Here is a 21,176-nt window from a genome sequence, read left to right on the forward strand (position 1 = left end):
GTGCAATACTCCAGTTCAGCTTTAAATAAAATGCCTGTCCAGAACCATTTGAGTTAGGAGGCAAATAAACTGCTCAGACAAGCTAGTAATCAGGGAAAAATATACTTTCTCTTCTCTCAGCTAGAAATAGCAAGCAAATATGGGGACCTGCATAAGAAAATTACCAGCTCCTCTCTCACTGCAATCTAGAGGGAAAAAGAATAAAATTCTTGCCTTGGCATGGGGTCACTCCAGGAGCTAAGTGTTAAGGCTGAGCTTGCCAAAATAGATTGGATAATAGAAGGAAAAACAAACATCCATGTGTGTCTGTGTGCATGTGTGTACAGGTGTGTGTGTGTAAGGAGGCATCAGACAGGGCAATGTTCCGTGGATGCCACATCTCTACCAAGCTCTTGTCACTGCAACACTGTCACTGGTGATCCAGGCCCCTCCACTTGGGAAATGGTTTGGTTTTCCTTTTTTCTTTTTCTTTTTCTTTTAAACAAAGTCCATGGCTTCCCCGGACAAAAGCACACAGACTTTTCAGAAGAAGCACCATTCTGCACCCACACAAACATTATAAGGCTCTCAGCCCTCTCAAGGCCAGATATATTCCCAGTGTATAAACACCCCCCTTGAATACTTTTTCTCCTCATTACCCCAGGACAGTGGAGAGAGCACTGCCAAGATGCTTAGGCCACAGCTGGTTTATGGGGACTGGCCTTGCTGATCTGGAGTTACAACTCATTGGTAACTTCAAATTACAGAGCTCTATTCAGCTGCTTGTTGAAGAAATTATCCTTCAATGTCAAAGATTTATGGCAGGCATGAGAAAGCTCCTTCTATTAACAAATGCTTTTCAGAGCCAAAGCGCTTGTAAAAAGCAACCTGCATTAGTCTCTGCAAAGCATGACACAGCAGAGTTCCTCCTAGAACAGCATTTGGACCAAATCTCCAGCCATATCCTTCTCAGATCTGTGGACCAGCTAAGTCTTTTAAATAAAGTTTGTGAGGCCTAAATATGCATATTCCTCAAGTAGCTTGAAGCATAACTTCAAAAGTAAAAATTTGGAGTTTTTTTTTTTTTTAAACAAAACAAAACAAAACAAAAACATAGATCCCTTATTCTCTGCTGAATAAACTCAACGCTACTTCTTCAACCTCAGCAGCAGAGGTAACACTTCCTGACCAAAACTGTTTTGGGGATGACACATTACCAGAGCCCTAGGTTTGCCACTGAGCATTTCTATCCCTTGCCTTCAGACTCTGTCTTCCACTCTCTAGACAGCAGGGCAGGTGCACAACAGAAAGGGAAGGGTCTGGTTTTACAGCCTTATCTCACCCATATCACCCACAGAGACCAGGACAGACATTTTCATGGAAATCAGTAAAATAAACTTTGTAGTTTAGAGCAAACAAATCTATGGCTAAATTCAAGTGAACTGGAGACAGGAAGATACCAATTTTAAGACAACTTTTCCAAGTGAATCATGAGAGACTTCTAGGGACATCAGTGATGCCAGAAGAGGGCTCCGTGGGAAACAGAGAGGTGTATCTTTTAAGACACATGTGTATCCACACCCCATTAGCTGTGAGGTGTTCACAAATCTCCTCAATAATCCCTATCTCCTAGATACCCATCTGCTCCTTCCTACTCCTCCAGGACTCTGAGGCAAGACCTGTTAGAGGGATGTGGTGTCAGCGGTTCCTCCCTCTTGCTGCGGCAGGTCCCAACCCATCAAGGCGCAGAGGGAAGGGCCACCTTTCCCTTAAACCTGGAAATCTAGACACTGAGCTTAAATGCTCTCCATCCCTAAAGCCAGCATTCTCACTCGCTTCACTGTATTTCCTCAGTGTGTAAAGATGGGCTCTGGAGCGACAGGAACTGATCATGTGTCCCAGGGAAGATGCCAAGACTACAAGGCTGTCAAAGGTGCACATTTGTCAGCAATTTCATATACAGTTTGACAATCCCTTAACTAAACTTTCTGAGGTCAGATGAGTTTCCGAATTCAGATTTTTTTAATTTTACGAAGCTCAGATATGAACAGCCCCAGCAGAGACTGAGGGAGCATCGTATAGACTCATTATTTTATTTCACCAAAACAGGAATATTCATATTAATCTTCTATCAAGTCACATTAGTTATTAAATGAAATCCAGAGTTCTCCAGGATGGGAGCTTGGACACCGTCTGGTTCATTTACCTCCAAGAGATATCTAAAGCAAATCCTTCAGGGACAAAAACCCACAGCAAGGAACAGAAGAAGGGGCAACTGCCAAAACCCCAGCAGACATTCCCTGACTCAGGAGGCCCATGGCACAGGCCAGCAGAGATGCAAACAAGCTTATTTGGATAATCACTGACATAGAAAAAGCCTTCTCAGCTGAGTTTCTCTGGCCTCAGAACCCAGAAGAGAGATGATTCCACAGAGCCTTCCACATTTATAGAATCAGAGTTCCCAGGGCTGTGGCACCCGAGTCCAAGGAGGACATAAATAGCGCGTTCAGTCACAGACCATAGCAGGTCCCATGTGGCAGCAGCAGACCGGGTTTTCAGAGCCCAATCCCATGTGAGTGAGGTTAACTCCATAGGATGTCAGGTAAGTCACACTTTGATCTTCCTGCCTTTCTCTCTGCTCCCTTCAATGCCAGCATTCCCTGGGGTTTCCCCCACCCTGTTCTCTTCTCACTCTACACAGCTCCATGGTTAATTGCATCTAGTCCCCTGGCCTCACATACAACCTTTACGCCCTTGACCCCCACACATCTCAATCACTGGTTCCACCATCTTCTCCAACTCTAACTCATATTTCCACCTGCCTCTTGGGCATTTCTGGCCAGGCCCATGTGCCGCTCCTGCTGTGCCATAGATAGCTGGTGCACACTGATATCTGCATGCTTCCCTACATGCCCCTGCCTTGTACTTGGGTTGGTCATGTGACTGGCTCTGACCAATGACATGTAAGCAGAAATGTCACGTGTTTGAGCACCTGGTGTGCCAGTCCCGTGTTCTCTTCCCCTCCATGATGCCAGGACAAGATTTTGGAGAATCAAAACAAACATTGTAGGTCCTGGAGTCATTGCTTAGAAAAAGCCACCGAATTTGTATTGAACTGTCAGAGAAACAAACTTCTATGGTGAGAAATTACTGAGATTTTGGAATTTCAGACAAAGCAGCCAGTGTTAATTTCCCTGATATACCTGCCTTTTCTACCTAGCAAATTCCTGAATTATTACTTCAATTCAAATGCCACCTCTTCTGAAGAGTGTATCTTCTGTGGAAAGTCAGTTACTCTATCCTGTGACCTCCAATAATTCACTCATACATCCGGCAGAGCAATTCCCTGAATCTACTGCACATTTTTGTGTATTTGGCACTCACATTTGTGAGCTTCCTTTTTCATCTCTGTGTTCTCAGTGCCTCGCAAGTAGCAAACACTGAATGCATTTGATTCAGGGAAGTGAAAATCAGAGCTTCCTCATTATGTGACAAGCAAACCAAATCAGCACTTTCCCCCCAAGTCACAATGTTCTTATCATTGTGCTAGGTTCTGTGAGAGGGCCCAAGAAAAGTAAAAAATGCTGTAACCCACCTGTATCTTCAGATCCTTTGCACCCTACGATCTCTCATCTCTATTAAAGGAAAGCTTTCACTTAGAAAGCACATGGTCTTTCCAGGAACTACCAGCTAAAACATCTCACAGAAAGCAAGATCAAAGAGGGGTCTTTTAGTGACAAGATTAAAGTAGAACAGGACTCTCTCCTGGCCCTTTGAGCCTGGCTCACCCAAGGCTGCCACAGTTTAGGCCCATGGTTTGCCATTCTGAAATACTGCAGCTGTGTTGCTGTTATTTCTGGTGTGAAAAGAGCTGCAGCAAAAGCACTGCTGCCTTCTCAGGGACCCAGATGTGGAGATGATGGGCCAGCTGTGCAGAGTTACGTCATCACCACTTGGCAAAGCTTCCCAAAGCAAAAGCTCAAGACCGTGTTACTGGGCAGGGAACAGAGCAGGGATCTTCTCTTTTAAGATGTAGCGAGTTGGCTACAGTAGTATGTACTGTGAGTGGTTCCAAATCTCCCGATTCTCCTAGATATAACTCAGTCCCAGCCCAAGGGAAACGGTGACCATAAATAAACAATGATCAATTATTAATAGAATATTTTGACAACTCCCACATAGTAGCAGTTTACCTGCTGCAGGTATGGCTTTGCTTTGGATATTCAGATTACCTATTTAATGTACATTAAACATAAGGTTGGCCCCTGGTATTCACACAAAAATACCCACAACCAAGAGCTGTGGCAAATACCAATGCCATGCCACAGCTTCAGGAGAGTACAAGGAAGCTTCTAGGGCAGATTCCTAGTAAGACATTCAGAGCAATAAACAAAACAAGGTGAGATTTTGCAGTACATTGCAGGCTAGGACCCACGGACATTAGGTGTCTCTGTTGTCTGTTGATTATAACAGAATATCTAAAACTGGATAATTTATAAAGAAATGGAATTTATTTCTTACAGTTATGGAAGCTGAGAAGTCCAAGGTCAAGGGGCTGCATCTGGGGAAGACCTTCATGCTGGTGGGAACTCTCTGCAGAGTCCCCAGATAGCACAGGGCATCACATGGTGAGGAGGCTGAGCGTCCTAGCTCAGGTCTTTCTTCCTCTTCTTGTAAAGTCACCAGTCCCACTTCCATAATAATCCATTAATCCGTGAATGGGTTAATCCATTCATGAGGGCAGACCCCTCATGATCCAATCACCTCTTAAAGGCCTCATCTCTCAATACTGCCAATTGGGGATTAAATTTCAACATGAGTTTTGAAGGGGATATTCAACCACAGCAGTAGGAAAGATTAAGAAATATCAAATCATTGGAAACATAGTGTAATGGAAGGGAATATACACTTTGGGAGAGTTGGAATAATACCTTTTGGTGTTAAACAAGTATCACATACAGGAGATATGGGGTACATCAAAAAGAGGGGACACTTAAAGTCATAGCTAAACATAGGCAATTATTCCTGGCTGGTACTTTAGAGGTCACATACCATGAACATAACAATGAATGAATTCCCCAAATCCCATCCATCCCATATGTGATCCTATCCGCATACATGGAAAACAAGAAACTGACTGAAAACAGCACTGTCAAGCAACTTACCTTGTATGAAGATCCTATTCCAGTAGGTTTTCCCAACCTCATTGCCCCCCAGAAACACCAGGTTGGACAGGATCAGCATCGAGGTGGAACAAGACGCAAGGGCAGCGTGGAATCGATGGCGAGCTTGTGGGGAGAAGTATCGGGTCTGTGAGAAAAATGGCAAGAAGGCATCTCATGACAAGGGTTGAAAAAATGGGGCTAAGACATCATCCAGCTTTCTCTGTCACCAGCCCACGGTGCCTCCCCACAGAGCCCGAACCAGGTCATTATTTAAACAGCTCTCAAAACTTCAATTCCAGTCTGGGTGTGGCAGCTCATGCTTATAATCTCACACTTTGGGAGGATCACTTGGGCCCAGGAGTTCAAGACCAGCCTAGGCAACATAGTGATATACCATCTCTACAAAAACAATTTAAAACTTAGCTGGGCCCGGTGGCATGTGCCTGTAGTCCCAGCTACTTGGGAGGCTAAGGTGGGAGGACTGCTTGAGCCCAGGAGTTTGAGGCTGCAGTGAGCCATGATCACACCACAGGACCCCAGTCTGGGTGACAGAACAAGATCCTGTCTCAAAACAAAACAAAACCGTACTCCTGCAACATGTTCATTCTACCCTGAGGAAAGAAGTGACATACCCCAAGTTGTTTCTTTGAGGGAGAACAAAATGTGAGGGCTTCCCTCTGACATGTGGAATACAAGCACTGAAACCAGTTAGGATTTAGCGCCCTCCCTCCTCCACTTGTTTTCTGCATGTAAACCTACAGGTGGAAGAACTTCAAACTGCTGTCTGTGATAACTAGTATATATAGCTCCACGGAATTAGGTCAAGATCAGCATGATCCTCTGGGCCAGTTACAATGACCCTGGGAAGCCAGCCAACCGCCCCCTAAACCTGACATGCTATTAAGAGTAATCTCATAACAAGGGTGTAGGACAATCAGTGTGAGCCGAGCCTACTGCTGGAATCAGAGCTCAGGCCCACACTTCACCCGCGGCACACATCGGCACTGAGGATGAAGTGTATCGGCGTGCCTGAAGTACTCAAGGCTGGAGGGATGTTTTACGGCATCACAATAAAGAATTCCACTTGTCCTCCCTAGTTCTTCATTGTACTTCTCCTTTTAAGATTTTCCTAGGGATTTCACAAAGCAAACAAAGCCTTTATTCTTCAGCACTGACTGTTCTGGGAGCCCCTCCCGAGTGAGGTCGCGGTGCTGGAGTGTGCGAGCCTTATTAGCACTTGCACGGGGACTGCCCTGAGGGACTGTGTGTTCAGAATGAGAACCAGGTACAGCACAGCAGGGGCTCAGGGTATCTGATAAGCACCTCCACCTAATCCACAGACACAGAGAAAGAGGGAGCAAAGGGTCTGGAGATATTTCCCAAATATCCTCCAGAAACCCACACATCTCTAGGGTCACATGCACCCTAATTTCAGCTGTGTTCCAATTACAAACAGAACTCGGAATAACTCAATGACAGCAGCCGATGCAATTCATGACAGGCAAAAAGGACTAAATTGGAGGGCGAGTCTTCAGCAAGAGGCTTACTTATTATGGCGGCCCTGCTGTGAATCTCCTGTGACTGCTTTGGAAGTCATGGTCAGTGTCCTCTCCATCTAGAGAAATGAATTTCTGACTCCTCCTGTTCTCTCCTGCCAGCCCCAGGGTCTGTTCTTAACTCTCAGATCCGGCTGCTACCCTCTATCTCCCCATCTTCCCACCCACGGCTCTCTGCTCCAACATCACTTTGGAACGTGCTTTTACTGCTGGCAAACACAAGTGTGGCCCGCTCACAGAGACGCTGTGCGGTGGACAGTGAGATGTCTGCCCGACCATGGTTGTTCTGGAATGCTCTCCAGTGATGCAGAGTGTCCCTACTTAGAGGCCACCAGGCAAGATTACCTCTAGTCTTGCCCCTGCTCTAGGAGGCCACAGGCACATACAGGAGGACACTGTCAGACAAGACCTGGTATAAGATAACTACATGGTGTGAAAACTGTTAATGAGAGAGAAATGGGGAAGGAGCAGGCTTATTATTCAGCACTCTTCACCTCTGAGAATAATGGGACATTAATCTACCACTTTCTGCATTCTAAAGCAGAGGAAGATATTTTCTGGGTATTACTGACTCAATTAGCAGTAACTAGGAAGGCAGGGTGAGAGGAAGTTGGGAGACGGGGGAAGATCCAAAATAGATTAAGAAAATATGAATTGTCTTAATTGACATAAATGCATCCAAGTAATTCTCTCCAGATACTGCGGTTACTAACAAGACATTTGATTCCTAAGGGATCTGCTGAGTCTGACACTCCACCACTTCTGTTCTAACCACATCAGTCTCCCCCAGCCTCACATCCTGAGAAGGGAACACAAAGGCACTGTGTCATCTTTCCTTTGTTAATGTCAACTACCGAGAGTGCACATATCTTGTTAAGCTAAGTGGCTCTTCTTTTGTGGGAAGTGACTACAATTATTAAATAATCAACAGAGAGGTACTGAGAGAGGAAGACTCTCTTCACATGGGGCTGCTAAGCAGGACTGTGGAGCTGACACTTGGGGCAAGGTAAGGACTGGCCACAGCAGGAGGAGGAGCTGAGGGCCAAGGGAGGTGAGAACAGACAGTGTGTCTTGGAGGCATAAGGCTCCTCAGTCTAGCCCTGAGGCCCCAGCTCCTACAGTTCTTCCTTTCATTCTGTGATGACCCCATATCTTTCCAAGCTGCATGGTTCCATGAGTTCCTGTATCTACTTAGGATAAAAAAAAAGTCAAAATCATACCAACTGTGAAGGAGCTGCTGATCTCAGAGATAGGAAGGGAGGGGGGCAGCTAAAATCTGGAACGAATGACTACAATCCAATTTTTATAAATGTTTTTTAAAAATTTGGAAATTTAAAAAAAAATTTAAATAAGCAAGAATGTTAAAAAGCACAGCCTGTTAGAATCAAACTAAAAGGATTTAAAGGAGAAATCAAGATGTCCATAGGCAATTTTTGATTATCCCCCAGGGTGAGTGGGTGGGAGACAAAATAGATGATCAAGGAATCCAAAAACCTAATTTTAACCAACAGCCTCATCCTCTGACAAAACTAGCCATGCCAATAAGCAGCAAAATGAACAGAGCGTTGCTCCTTTTCATGGTGAAACGGTAGGGAAAAAGAATGATGGGCCACGGGAAGGAAAAGGGGGTGAGATCTGTCCGATTCATCCACAAGAAGGTAATAACTAACAACAAAGGGGACAGGAGTCTCAGCTGCAATTCATCTCTCCTCTTTGCATTCTCTGGACACTTTGGAAGGTGATGGTTTTGACATCAGGGATCTCTGTCTCCACCTTGGGAACCCCCTGGCTCAGGCACTGGTTTATAGGAGCTCTAGGGGTAAGTTCCCAGGAGGAAACAGGTCATGTGGACAAAACTAGAAGGTATATTCCCTTGGACCAGGCAGCTACATCAATAAATTTAACTTTCGGAATCTCTAAGGCCACAGGGCCAAAGCCTCCACTTTAAAGACTTTTTCTCTTACACTCTCTTTTCCGTAGTCCTATAGCAATTACCCCGGTGGTCCTTCATCACCAGGATGCAGGCGTCTCACAAGTGGGAGGCATGCCTCAGGTGTTAAGTCACTATCCTCATGGCTTAGGTACTTGAAAACTCCCTTGACAAGAGAACTCATGTTGAAGAATTGTAAATGAATGGGGGAATATCAGAAGACAGTGAAAAGCCATCAGGTATGACAAAGAGAATTGCCAAGTTGATCAGCTAAGGCAATAATGGACAAATAGAATATGATTTTCATTAATATGAATTTATCAGGACAAAAGAGAGCTCTGGTCTGGTCCTGGTCTCTTCTCAGAGCATAGATTGGTCTGTAGCAATCTGATTTTCTGGCAGCAAAAAACTGGGAGTGGCACTATCCCCTAGGAGATGTTTGAAAAGTTGCTGGGCATTTTTGGTTGTCTCAATGACTACAAGGCAATATGACACTTGGTGGGCAGGGGCCAGGGATGATAAGCACACTGCAATGTGCAGGACGGACCTGTCCTGCCCAAAAGGTCAGCAGAGCCCTGTTGAGAAAGGGCGAATTGCTCTCCTGCACATTCATCACAGAGCAGAGTTCTCGCTTGGTCTATGTGGGCACTAGGAGTAATGCCAAAAATGTGCCCCCTTTCCTTTGGGATAAAGAGAAATGCATCCCAGTGCAGGGAATGTTCCCCCACAGCATTCAACCACCAGGCCCCTCCTATCCTGCCCACCACCTGGCATCATCTGGAGAGTGAGGAGGAGCCTCCGTGCCCCCAGCCACAGACAGGCAAGGTGTAGCCACCATTTCCAAGCTTCCTCCCCTGACATTCCTGAAATCCAGAAGAAAAAGGAAGAATGGGAGGTGGGGCACTTTAGAATCACTTTGTTCTCAGGCAGGGGTGACCAGTTCTCTACATGGTCTCTACGGTACATGACAGAGGGGTGGGTCGGGCAGTTTCTCTTCCTGTGAATGTGAATATACCCACTCTTCAGGTGCAAGGGCAGGTGCTAGACTTTTGGCCTGGTTACAGCAAGCCCCTCAGAACACTCAGAGCACAGGCCTAGGGCTAACCTCCAATTCCTCTGAGTAGTTTGCTTGTGATCCAAGAGACTGACATGGGATGGGGGAATGCCATGACAATACTCAGCTATGGCAACACTTGGCTTTAAACTTCCCTCTAAGACACTGACTTCCAATGGGAAGGACTGCAACTTAAACCAACTAAACCTTAGGGCTAAACTAAACTTATGTCAAACTCCTTTGTATTTCCAGGTGTGAGGTGTCTGTGGCTTCCTGTGTATATTCAAATCTCCATGGCAACTCATCCATCTTTTCCAGGCAGCATCCTTTCCCTGGAAATCACAGGATTGGTGGGGGCAAACAAGCCAGGGATGGGGGGCTGCAGGAATGTGGGTCAAAAGCAAAGCTAGAAACATACATGGAGATGGGAGACAGATGGCACAGTTGGGCTGGAGGTTGTGGGCTTGCCAGCCCCTCACTCATCCACGGACGGGCTGCATGTGGGGCTGAGACGGGAGGTGGGGACAGGCTGAGCAACTGGAGGAGCAGATGGCCGGAGGAATGGCTGCTGGAGACTGTGACAAAGGCTTGGCAAGTGGGACCTGATGCTGCTTATTTTTAAGTGGTGGAGAAGCTAAAAACAGAAACTGGGTGGGTTTGAGCAGCTGGATACAGTTCTTCCATATAATCACTGAAGTTTTCCATTTTCTAATAAAACTGCTAACCAGAGGGTAAGAGAGGATGAAAAAGGCAATGACAAGGGAGGGGTTGGTGGAGACCAGAGAGAGCAAATGAGCGGTAAACACCCCACAGACTGTTAAGACGAGGCCAGAGACAACAAGAGACACAATTATAACTCTCAAGAAAGAGAAGAATGACCAGAGTGACACAATCAAGGTCAGGAGGACTCAGATTCCAGTCACTCCAGGGCCCATGTCCCATCTCTGTGCCAACCTGTAGGACGTTTCTCCTTCTCAAAACATTCAGTCATTTTCAGCTAGAAGTCTGTGTTTCACCAGTTTCCCCTCTCTCATGTGCCTACCAGCTTAGTAGGTTCCTCAAGGATAGGGCAGGACTGTTTCTCAACTATGCACCATCCAAGAGCCACATATATCCTATGTGTACTCAATAATTAGCTATCACCAGTCTCGCTCTTTGCCCTAAATAAGTTACAGAATCTCCTGAGTTCCTAAATGTTCTATCCCAGCCTATATCCAAGCTGAATGAATACATGAAGACCCTCTGAAAGCAATATCTCCTCCTTCCTTCAAGTGTACAGAGCTTCAAACAACAGCAGGTCAATGCAGTTACATTCTCCGAACTCTGTGTGCATGCTCCTGAGAATCAAACACCTGCAGCAATGAAGGCAAAGCCAGTTTTGTTTAACTGGACAAGTTACCTTCCTCACACTTTAGATGTCCAGCTTAGTTTAAAAACTGCAGAGGCCAAAGTTTAGCATTTAAATCCATGCAGTACGTGAAAAAATTTCAGAGTACTCTCAAATAACTAAGGAAACAACTGGCTCTGTCTAGTCAGAGAACTTAAGCCATGTTTGGGGTGCCTGGGGTCCTGCTAAAAGTTCTGGATTGAGCAATAGTACTGCCTCACCCTGAGTTCTTACTTTTCTACTGCCGTGGCTCCACCTCCAGTCTGCACATCTCTGCTTCGAGTTTTCCAGAAGCCACAACTTTAACTGATATGTCATACTCTAGCCTTTCTCCCTCTAGTTCGTTAAGCACATTATGTGTCTCTACTCTGCAAAATGCTTTGATATTTCTTCACTGCTTAGAGACTGAAATCCAAAGTGGGAAGGCACTTTAAACTGGATCCCATTTTACTTCCCAATCTTAACTCTCCCCACTTTTTATCAATGACATGGCTGTCTTCAGTGTTCCCCAAACATAACATGTGCTTCCATATTTATGCAACTTAGCAAAAGCTGTTCTCTCTACTTTGAATGCATCTTCCTTATTCTTCAAGTCCCAGCTTAATGTCAGCTCAGGAGAGCAACAGCTTTGGACCAGCCCAACTTGGGTTTAGGTTCTATATTTCTACTTTTTATCTGTGTTGCCCAGGATGTGCTGAGGCTCTTCATTTACCTAATTCACGTTGGTATTAGCACAATCAGTTACCCATTTTCTGTTTCTATAACCCATGGGCTAGACAACATCTATCTACGTTTTAGATAAATACAGTTTGTGATGCAAAAAATTCACTGTGTGAGCAGCTTTACTTATACTATAAAATAGGTAAAAACAATTCATATTTTACAAATGAAGAACTAGAAGAGCAGAGAGATTAAGTAACTTACCCGGATTATAGACTGATAAGTGCAGTGCAAGAATTCACATGTTTCTCTAATTGAACATCTTCATGCTCCTACTACATCACACAACTTCATATCTGTGAGGCAGTGTGGATTCCCTTCTCTCAACTGCAGCCTTCAAGATCTTTGCCTTTTGAGTGCCATACACAAAGTGGATTTTTAAAAAGTATTTGTTCAACAAATACGTCACGCATGTATCCCACTAACAATGGTTGGCAGATACCAACTGTTGATTTCAAATGCCATATGTCTTCAAGAACATATGGCTTACAATGACACTGGAATTTTTAAAAGTAACTGGGATCTACAAGTGCAGTAGGAGATTTAGCAAATCTCCCTAGAAAGTGATATCTAACAGAGCAAAATAGAAATATAAAATATCTGCATAAAAATTAATAGGCCCTGGGGGAAAAGGGGGGTTGGAGAGATGTTGGCTGGTCAAAGGATTCAAAATTTCAATTAGATAGGAGGAATAAGTTGAAGTAATCTATTGTACAACACAGTGACTATATAGTTAATAACAATATATCATATTCTTGAAAATCACTGACAGAGTAGATTTTAAGTGTTGTCATCACAGAAAATAAGTAAGGTAGGGCATGTTAATTTGCTTAATTAAGCCATTCCACAGGTATACACATTTCAAAATATGTTTTACACAATACATTTTTATGTGTCACTTAAAAATTTTTAAAGGAAAACAATAAGCCAAGCATCCAAATGAGAAAGAAGTAAAATGATTTCTGTTCACAGATTACACGTACAAAACCCTAAAAATTCTACCAAAAATGTTAAACAAATTCAGCAAAGTTGCAGGATACAAAAATCAATGTGCAAAAAAACAGTTGTGTATCTCTATACACTAACAATGAGAAACCTGAAAAGGAAATTAAGAAAGCAATTCTATTTATAATGGCATTAAAAAGAATAAAATACTTACGAATAAACTTAACCAGGGAGGCAAAAAATTTGTATAATGAAACTACAAAACAATGCTGAAAGAAGACATAAATACAAAGACATCCCACATTCATAGATGGGAGGAAGGTTTTTTTTTTGTTTTTTTGTTTTTTTGTTTTTTGGGGGTTTTTTTGAGGCAGGGTCTCACTCTATCTCCAGGCTGGAGTGCAGTGGCACAATCATGACTCACTGCAGCTTCGACTTCCTGGGCTCAAGCAATCCTCCCACCTCAGCCTCCTAAGAAGCTGGGACCACCACAGGTGTGGCTAATTGTTTACTTTTTTGTAGTCTCACTATGCTGCCCAGGCAGGTCTTAAACTCCTGGGCTCAAGTGATCCTCCCACCTCAGCCTCACTTCAAATTATAGTATAAGGCTACAGTAACCAAAAATATGTGTCTGATATAAGAACAGACACATAGATCGATGGAACAGAAGAGAGAACCCAGAAATGAGACCGCATACCTAAGCCATCTGATCTTCAACAAACCTGACAAAAAAAGCAATGGGGAAACAATTTCCTATTTAATAAATGGTGCTGGGAGAACTGGCTAGCCACATGCAGAAAACTGAAACTGGACCCCTTCCTTATACCATATAAAAATTAATTCAAGATGGATTAAAGACTTAAATATAAAATCCAAAACTATAAAAACCCTAGAAGAAAATCCAGGCAATACTATTCAGGGCATAGGCACAGGCAAAGTTTTCATGACAAAATCCCCAAAAGTGATTGCAACAAAAGCAAAAATTGGCAAATGGTACCTAATTAAATTAAAGAGCTTCTGCACAGCAAAAGAAACTATCATCAGAGTGAACAGACAACTTACAGAATGGGAGTAAATATTTGCAATCTATCCATATGACAAAGGTCTACTATCCAGCATCCATAAAGAACTTAAATAAATTTACAAGAGAAAAACAAGCAACCCCATTAAAAAGGAGGGAAAAGACATGAATGACACTTCTCAAAAGAAGGCACAAATGTGGCCAACATATTTTTAAAAAGCTCAACATCACTGATCATTACAGAAATGCAAATCAAAACCACAATGAGATAGCATCTCATGCCAGTCAGAATGGCAGTTATAAAAAAGTCAAAACAACAGATGCTGGTGAGGTTGCAGTTGCAGAGAAAACAAAACAAAACAAAACACTTTTACACGGTTGGTAGGAGTGTAAGTTAGCTCAACCATTGTGGAAGGCACTGTGGCAATTCCTCAAAGACCTAGAGGCAGAAATACCATTTGGCCCAGGAATCCCATTACTGGGTATATACCTAAAGGAATATAAATCATTCTATTATAAAGATACATGCACACGTATGTTCACTGCAGCACTATTCACGATAGCAAAGACGGAGTCAATCTAAATGTCCATCAATGATAGACTGGACAAAGAGAAATGTGCTATATATACACCATGAAATACTGTGTAGCCAAAAAAAAAACAAGATCACATCCTTTGCAGGGACATGGATGGAGCTGAAAACCATTATCATCAGCAAACTAATGCATGAACAGAAAACCAAGCACCACATGTTCTCACTTACAAGTGGGAGCTGAATGATGAGAACACATGAACCCACGGTGAGGAACAACACACAGTGGGGCCTGCTGAGGGGCTAGAGAGAGGGAAAATATCATGAAGAATAGCTAATGGACACTGGACTTACTACCTTAAAATCATCACTTAATACCTAGTGATGAGATGATCTGTGCAGCATACCACCATGGCACACATCTACCTATATAATAAACCTGCACATCCTGCACACATACCCCTAAACTGAAAAGTTGAAAAAATAAAAAGTTACCATAAAAGCTATGCTCACTGATAACATTGCAATAAAATAATGAATAACAATAATTTGCAATAATTAACACACCATTACATTTTTTAAAATTTCATTAATTCAAACCAAAAGTGTTTATTTAAGGAAAAATAAAATGAGTAAACTTTAGCAATTTTTATCAATTAAGAAAATAAGGCAAAATAAATAATATATATAGAAAATTTTTAAATCTTTGGAGATTATATAACAATATATTTAGAGCTATAGCTTAAAAAGGTAAATTATCTAGAAAATATAAATTGCCTCAATTTTGAATAAAAGAAGTAGAAAGTTTGAAAAAGCATAAACATAGTGATATGGTTAGGCTTTGTGTCCCCACACAAATCTCATCTTGAATTGTAATCCCCATAATCACCAAGCGACAAGGGAGAGACCAGGTGGAGGTCATTGAATCATGGGGGTGGTTTCCCCCATGCTGTTCTCACGAGAGTGAGTTTTCATGAGATTTGATGGTTTTATAAGGGGCTCTTCCCCCTTCGCTTGGCACTTCTTCCTTCAGCCTTGTGAAGAAGGTGCCTTTTCATGATTGTAAGTTTCCTGAGGCCTCCCCAGCCATGTTGAACTGTGAGTTAATTAAACCTCTTTCCTTTATAAGTTACCCAGTTGTGAGAAGTTCTTTACAGCAGTATGGAAATGGACTAACACACATAGAAAAACTGAATTAGTGGTTAAAGCCCTATGTTCAAAGAAAATTCACCTAAATGATTTTTAGTTAATTATTTTTAGAGATGGTGCCTTACTCTGTCACCCAGGCTAGTGTGCAGTGGCATGATTATAGCTCACTGGAGCCTTGAACTCCTGGGTTTATGTGATCCTCCTGCCTCAGTCCCCTGAGTAGCTGGGAGTACAGGTACGTGCCACCATGCCTGGCTAATTTTTTTTTTTAATTTTTGTAGAGATGGGGTCTCACTATGTTGCCTAGGCTTGTCTCAAACTCGTAGCCTCAAACAAACCTTCTGCATTGGCCTCCCAAAGTGCTAGCATTACAGGTGTGAGCCACCATGCCTGGCATACAGGTGATTTTAATGAGCAAGGTCTAGCAGATGGTCAAGAAGAGATAAATTCCATTTCACAAAAACTTTTTTGGAGAGTAGAAAACCATGGAAAGCTTCCACTCATTTCATGACATTAGCACAGCCCTGATATCAAAGTCATAAAAACTTTCACTTTAACGGTGGAAGAAAGGCTAGCTTCCAGTTTTCTTATGTTAGCTTTTTATGACTAACCAAATTTCTTTCCAAATTTAATGGTGTGTTAATTATTGCAAATTTCCACCAAATTTCTTTCCAAATTTAGTGGTGTTAATTATTGGTAATTTTTGTTGTTCATTTTTATTACCTTAAAAAATACAAATTAAATAGCAGCAAGTCAAATACAAGAGTAACTTAAAAACACTCTCCATGGAGTAAGATTTATCCCAGGAATGGAAGGGTGATTCAATATTAGAAACATACAGATAATCTACGTAACTCATGGAAAATAATCTTATGATCACTCAATAAATGACGATAAAGCATTGGGTAAAATTGTACACTCATTTACAATAAAAACCTCTAGAGGACTAGAAAAAGAGAAAGCATATGTAAGCTGAAAAAGAGGTTATACCAAAATCCCAGAGCAAGCATTCCCATAAACTTCAAGATAAAGACATTTTATCCTCTATTATCCAAAGCTGTACAAAATATCCTAGTCAGTACAATGAGATAATTGGATGTAGTAAGAGTTATAATTGTTGGCAAAGACAAGATTGTCATTATTTGTGGGTGATGTGACCATCGATATAGAAAATTCAAAAGAAATAACTGGCAAATTAGCAGAGCTAACAAAAGATTTAGACAACATAAATGCAAAAGGTTAACTCAATACAAAAATCAGTACTTTTCCTATACCAAAGCAATGATACAAAAAGAAGTATGCAAGACTTCTAAGAAGAAATGATGAAACTTTATGTAAGACCATAAGAGAAGATTTGAATAATTAACGTTTGCTATGGTTTGAATGATGGTGTCTCTTCCAAAATTCATGTTGAAACTTAATCCTCATTGTGGTGGTATTAAGAGATGGGACCTTTAGGGGAGTGATTAATTCATGAGAGCTTCACCCCATGAATGGATTTGGGCTCTTTTAAAAGGGCTTGTCAGAGTGGATTCACTCTCTCTACCCCTTCTCATCTTTCTTCCTTCTGCCATGTAAGGACACAGCATTTGTCCCCTCTGGAGAATGCAGCAACAAGATGCCATCTTGGAGGGAGAGACTGGGCCCTCACCAGACACTTAAATGGCCAGTGTCTTGATCTTTGACTCCCAGCCTCCAGGACTCTAGGAAATAAATTTCTGTTCCTCATAAATTACCCTGTCTCAGGTATTTCATTATAGCAGCACAAATGGACTAAGACAATATTAACTGTACTCAAATCATACTGCAATTCAATGCACATCTAGCAAATTCCAATAAAAATACCAAAGGGAGTTTTGGGGAACTTCACCAGTTCAAAAATTCAGACGGAAGAGTCAACAGGCAAAACTAGCCAATGCAATTCTGAAAAAATGCCAAAAACAGGTAGGGGCTTTCCCTAGCAAAAATCAGGACACAATATAAAACTCTAGTATTTAAAACTAAAACAATCAACTAGATCAAAGCAACAGAATAGATAGCCAAAAAGTGAATCCATGTATATTTTGATATTTACTATATATTCAAGGTGATCTTTTAAATAACTGGGGAAAGGATAGAGTATTCAATAACACAATTTTAAAATGTAAAAACAATTCATAACTGCAGGCTATACAAAAACAATCAGTTGACCAAATTCTGGCTCATGGGCCTTAGTTTGCCAACTCCTCTGTCCTATTTTATTCTTGGTAACTACCCTAAAGAAACACGTACACACATGTACAAGGAAGCTCAAAATGGAATCTTTACTGCAGACGCATTATTTGCAAGCGAAAAAAAAAAAAAAAAAAATAGAAGCAACCTGAATTTTCAACAGGAGAATGGCTGAATGATATATCCATACCATCCATACCATTCCTGATTACACAGATCTGCATACACTATCATAGAAACATCTTCACAGCATATCAGTGAGGAAGAAAACTGCAAACTTTAGAATATTCCTTAAACCACACAAACACAAAATAGCAAAGGTATGGGAGACTATATTCGAACTGATAACAATGGTTACCTCTCGGGGAGGAAAATGAGCAGGGTGTGTTTGTTGGGGGGTGGGTATCCCGGAGGACTTTCAGCTTCATCTCTCTATATGTATTTTTTAAAAGTATATGGTCGTGAATGACTTCATTAAGTTAAAAAGAAGTAACAAGGGAAAAACAAACAAAAGAAAACCTAGGAATCTTTCCACTAAATGACCTTAGACCCCAGCCATCTCCCTTGAGCATAAAGAGTCAAGGCACATGGGTGGGAAGATGTAAGTCTGACGACCATCACACCCAAGTGATAGCTGCGCATGGTACTGAGGGTCTCCCTCTCCAGGCTACACTTAGGTCCCTTGGGACTAGTGAATAAGCCTAGGATGTGACAGCTGTGGCCTCAGCTACATCGTGTCAAAACCACAAAAACAACAGTTTAAAGCAAGGCCTCCTTTTTAAGTAATCTTAATATTTTAAAATCTAAGAATGATTCACCAAGTGATAGGACACAAAACTCCTCTACTGATATCCAATTAAACATAATAAACATCTCTGATCCCTTTGCAAGTCTCATTAAAATGCAAGTAAACATTTGAAAAAGGTATACATCCACAGATAAAAAATGAAGGGAAGAGCAGGGTGAGCAAAGACAACTCATTTTTATAAGATAGAGCAAATTAAAGAATTAGTAGATTTGAGATACCCGAATACTAGATGTCAAAGACATGAAAGTCATTTATACACCAAACACCCATAAGGCCCAGGCATAGAGGCACCAGGTACCACAGATGGCAAGAGTAACCCATGAAGAAGAAAAAAGCTGGGAGATTAGTTTAAAAGCTGGGTAATAAACATATAGAGCCCGAGGTTTCCCTCTTCCTCCTTTGCCCCCAGGACAAAAGTTCTTTCATAGATAAATTGCATCAAAGAGAATTTAAAGGCAGGGACAATGGGCACAGTAGAATTTTAGATATATACCAAAGATGTTTGCAGTAATGCTTCCAGAGCAAAAAACAGAATATATACACTAATGAAAATGGCATTTCTCAAAAGAAAAGCAAAAAGCTAGGAGACAGATAATATCTTCAAAATTCTTAGGACAAATTACTTTTCAACCTGAAATCCAGTGCCCAGTCAAGTGTGAGAGTAAATATAAGATATTTTTGAAAATACAGGGTCTCAAAAAACTATCTCTCTATGGCCTTTTTCTTAAAAAGCTACTAAAGGATGTGCTCCATCAAACCAAGGGAGAAAAAGAAAAAAAACAAAAAAACAAGACCCAGCACAAAGAAACAGGGATTGTTAAAGGAGAGAGGAGAAGGGAAGCAGCAGTACAACAGCTAAACAGAGCATCTAAAGAGCAGTGAGTCAGGTGGGAAAAGCGGATGGAAGGGCTTCAAGAGAGATTCTCCAGGAAAGGAAGAGAATAGACAGATGAGCAGATACCTCTGACCATGTGGAAAATTCTATCTGAGGGATTTTCCAGTTCTATTGGAGAATCTGGGAAGCAGGAGGGACAGTAAACTAATGAAAGAAAAAAAATGGCACGGCAATTCTTCACCTAAGTGGAAGAAACAGTTGTATAAGAAAGGAGATGCACTTATATTAAACAGTTTGGCAGTGAGCCACACTTACCATGGTGTGCTGAGTGCTGAATTAACAAACAAAATGGAGTTATTATATTAAGAGGAAAAATAGGGAATAGGACTAAGATGCTAAAATTTCATGAAGCAGCTAATAGTTACAATTCACAAACGAAGAAATAGGCTGAGCGCGGTGGCTCATGCCTGTAATACCAGAACTCTGGGAGGCCAAGGCAGGTGGACCTGACCTGAGGTCAAGAGTTCAAGACCAGCCTGGCCAACATGGTGAAATTCCATCTCTACTAAAAATAAAAAAATTAGCCAGGTGTGGTGGTGCACACCTGTAATCCTAGCTACTCAGGAGGCTGAAGCAGGAGAATGGCTTGAATCCGGGAGGTGGAGGTTGCAGTGAGCCAAGATCAAGCCACTGCACTCCAGCCTGGGCAACAAGAGCAAAACTCTGCCTCAAAAAACGAAAAGAAAGACAGAAAGAAAGAAAGAAAGACAGAAGGAAGGAAGGAAGGAAGGAAGGAAGGAAGGAAGGAAGGAAGGAAGGAAGGAAGGAAAAGAAGGAAAGAAAGAGGGAGGGAGGGAAGGAGGGAAGGAAGGAAGGAAGGAAGGAAGGAAGGAAGGAAGGAAGGAAGGAAAGAAACAAACATAAATGAAGAAATAATAAAATTAGTGTACACTTTGGAAAGAAGTAAAAATCAGAAACAACTAAGAGAACTGAATGTTGCTGTTGCTGGGGAAGGGACCCAAGAATGAGATGAAGGGAAGCTGCTTGTTTGCTTATTTATTTATTACATTCATGCTTGATGTGTGAACCATGGATGTATCTTACTTAAACTTTCAGGTTTCAGTTTCTTTCCTTGTAAAAATGGGAATAAGAAGACACACCTATAAGGCTGCTGTTAACATCATATGAGATAACGTGGTCAAATTCCCTCTGTGAACATTCCCTTTTTAGTTGGACCAATTTTTCAGAGTAGTTATTTGATAAACAGGTTGAGAGGAGACACAATCGAAACCCACGTTGTCCAAGTACTGAGGGCTGAATATTAATCAATCCAATGCCCAATACGCATAAGCAGCAAAGAGACATGAAGTGAACGGGTGATCTAAGTAGGAGGGGTTTATCAAAACGAAGATTCTTCTAGTCTGAAATCCAGGAATCTTAGATCATGTATAACTGGGTTTGACTCCCTTCCTCATTTAACTAACTGTGTTCTTAGATAAATTATTTACCTTCCCCAGTCTCCAGTTTCCCTATCTGTAACACTGGAGGTAGTAACACCTACCCTGGAGGCTTGCTGCAGTGGTTACATCAAATAACAAATGTGAGAGATTCTTGTACGGTATCTGGTGCCATTTCTTCTTCAGCAAAGGATGGCAACTACAACAGACCTAGTTTGTTCTAGAGAATGACAACTCTAACCTTCAATTTCTTTGTTCTTCTTCTTCTTCTTTTTTTTCTTTTTTTTTGTTGTTGTTGTTGAGTCTTGCTCTGTTGCCCAGACTGGAGCACAGTAGCTATTCGCAAAGTACAATCATAGCGTGCTATAGCACGGAACTCCTGGCCTCAAGCGATCTTCCACCTCAGTCTCCTGAGTATTTGGGACAA

General features: G+C 41.9%; 1 protein-coding gene across 4 annotated transcripts in view; it reads right to left on the reverse strand.

Annotated features, from left to right (window-relative positions):
* Positions 1 to 489: 489 nt before the first annotated feature.
* The window catches only part of LOC101008901 (protein-cysteine N-palmitoyltransferase HHAT), a 302,834-nt gene continuing 282,147 nt past the window's right edge, over positions 490 to 21,176 (reverse strand). For all 4 annotated transcript variants that reach the window (XM_031660419.1, XM_031660391.1, XM_031660399.1 and 1 more), the window contains one exon: positions 490 to 5,289. In XM_031660419.1, coding sequence (XP_031516279.1) covers positions 5,086 to 5,289 — 204 coding nt within the window. In that variant the 3' untranslated portion in view covers positions 490 to 5,085. The remainder of the gene's footprint in view (positions 5,290 to 21,176) is intronic.

The sequence above is a fragment of the Papio anubis genome, chromosome 1, assembly GCF_008728515.1.
Source record: "Papio anubis isolate 15944 chromosome 1, Panubis1.0, whole genome shotgun sequence".
Classification (NCBI taxonomy): domain Eukaryota; kingdom Metazoa; phylum Chordata; class Mammalia; order Primates; family Cercopithecidae; genus Papio; species Papio anubis.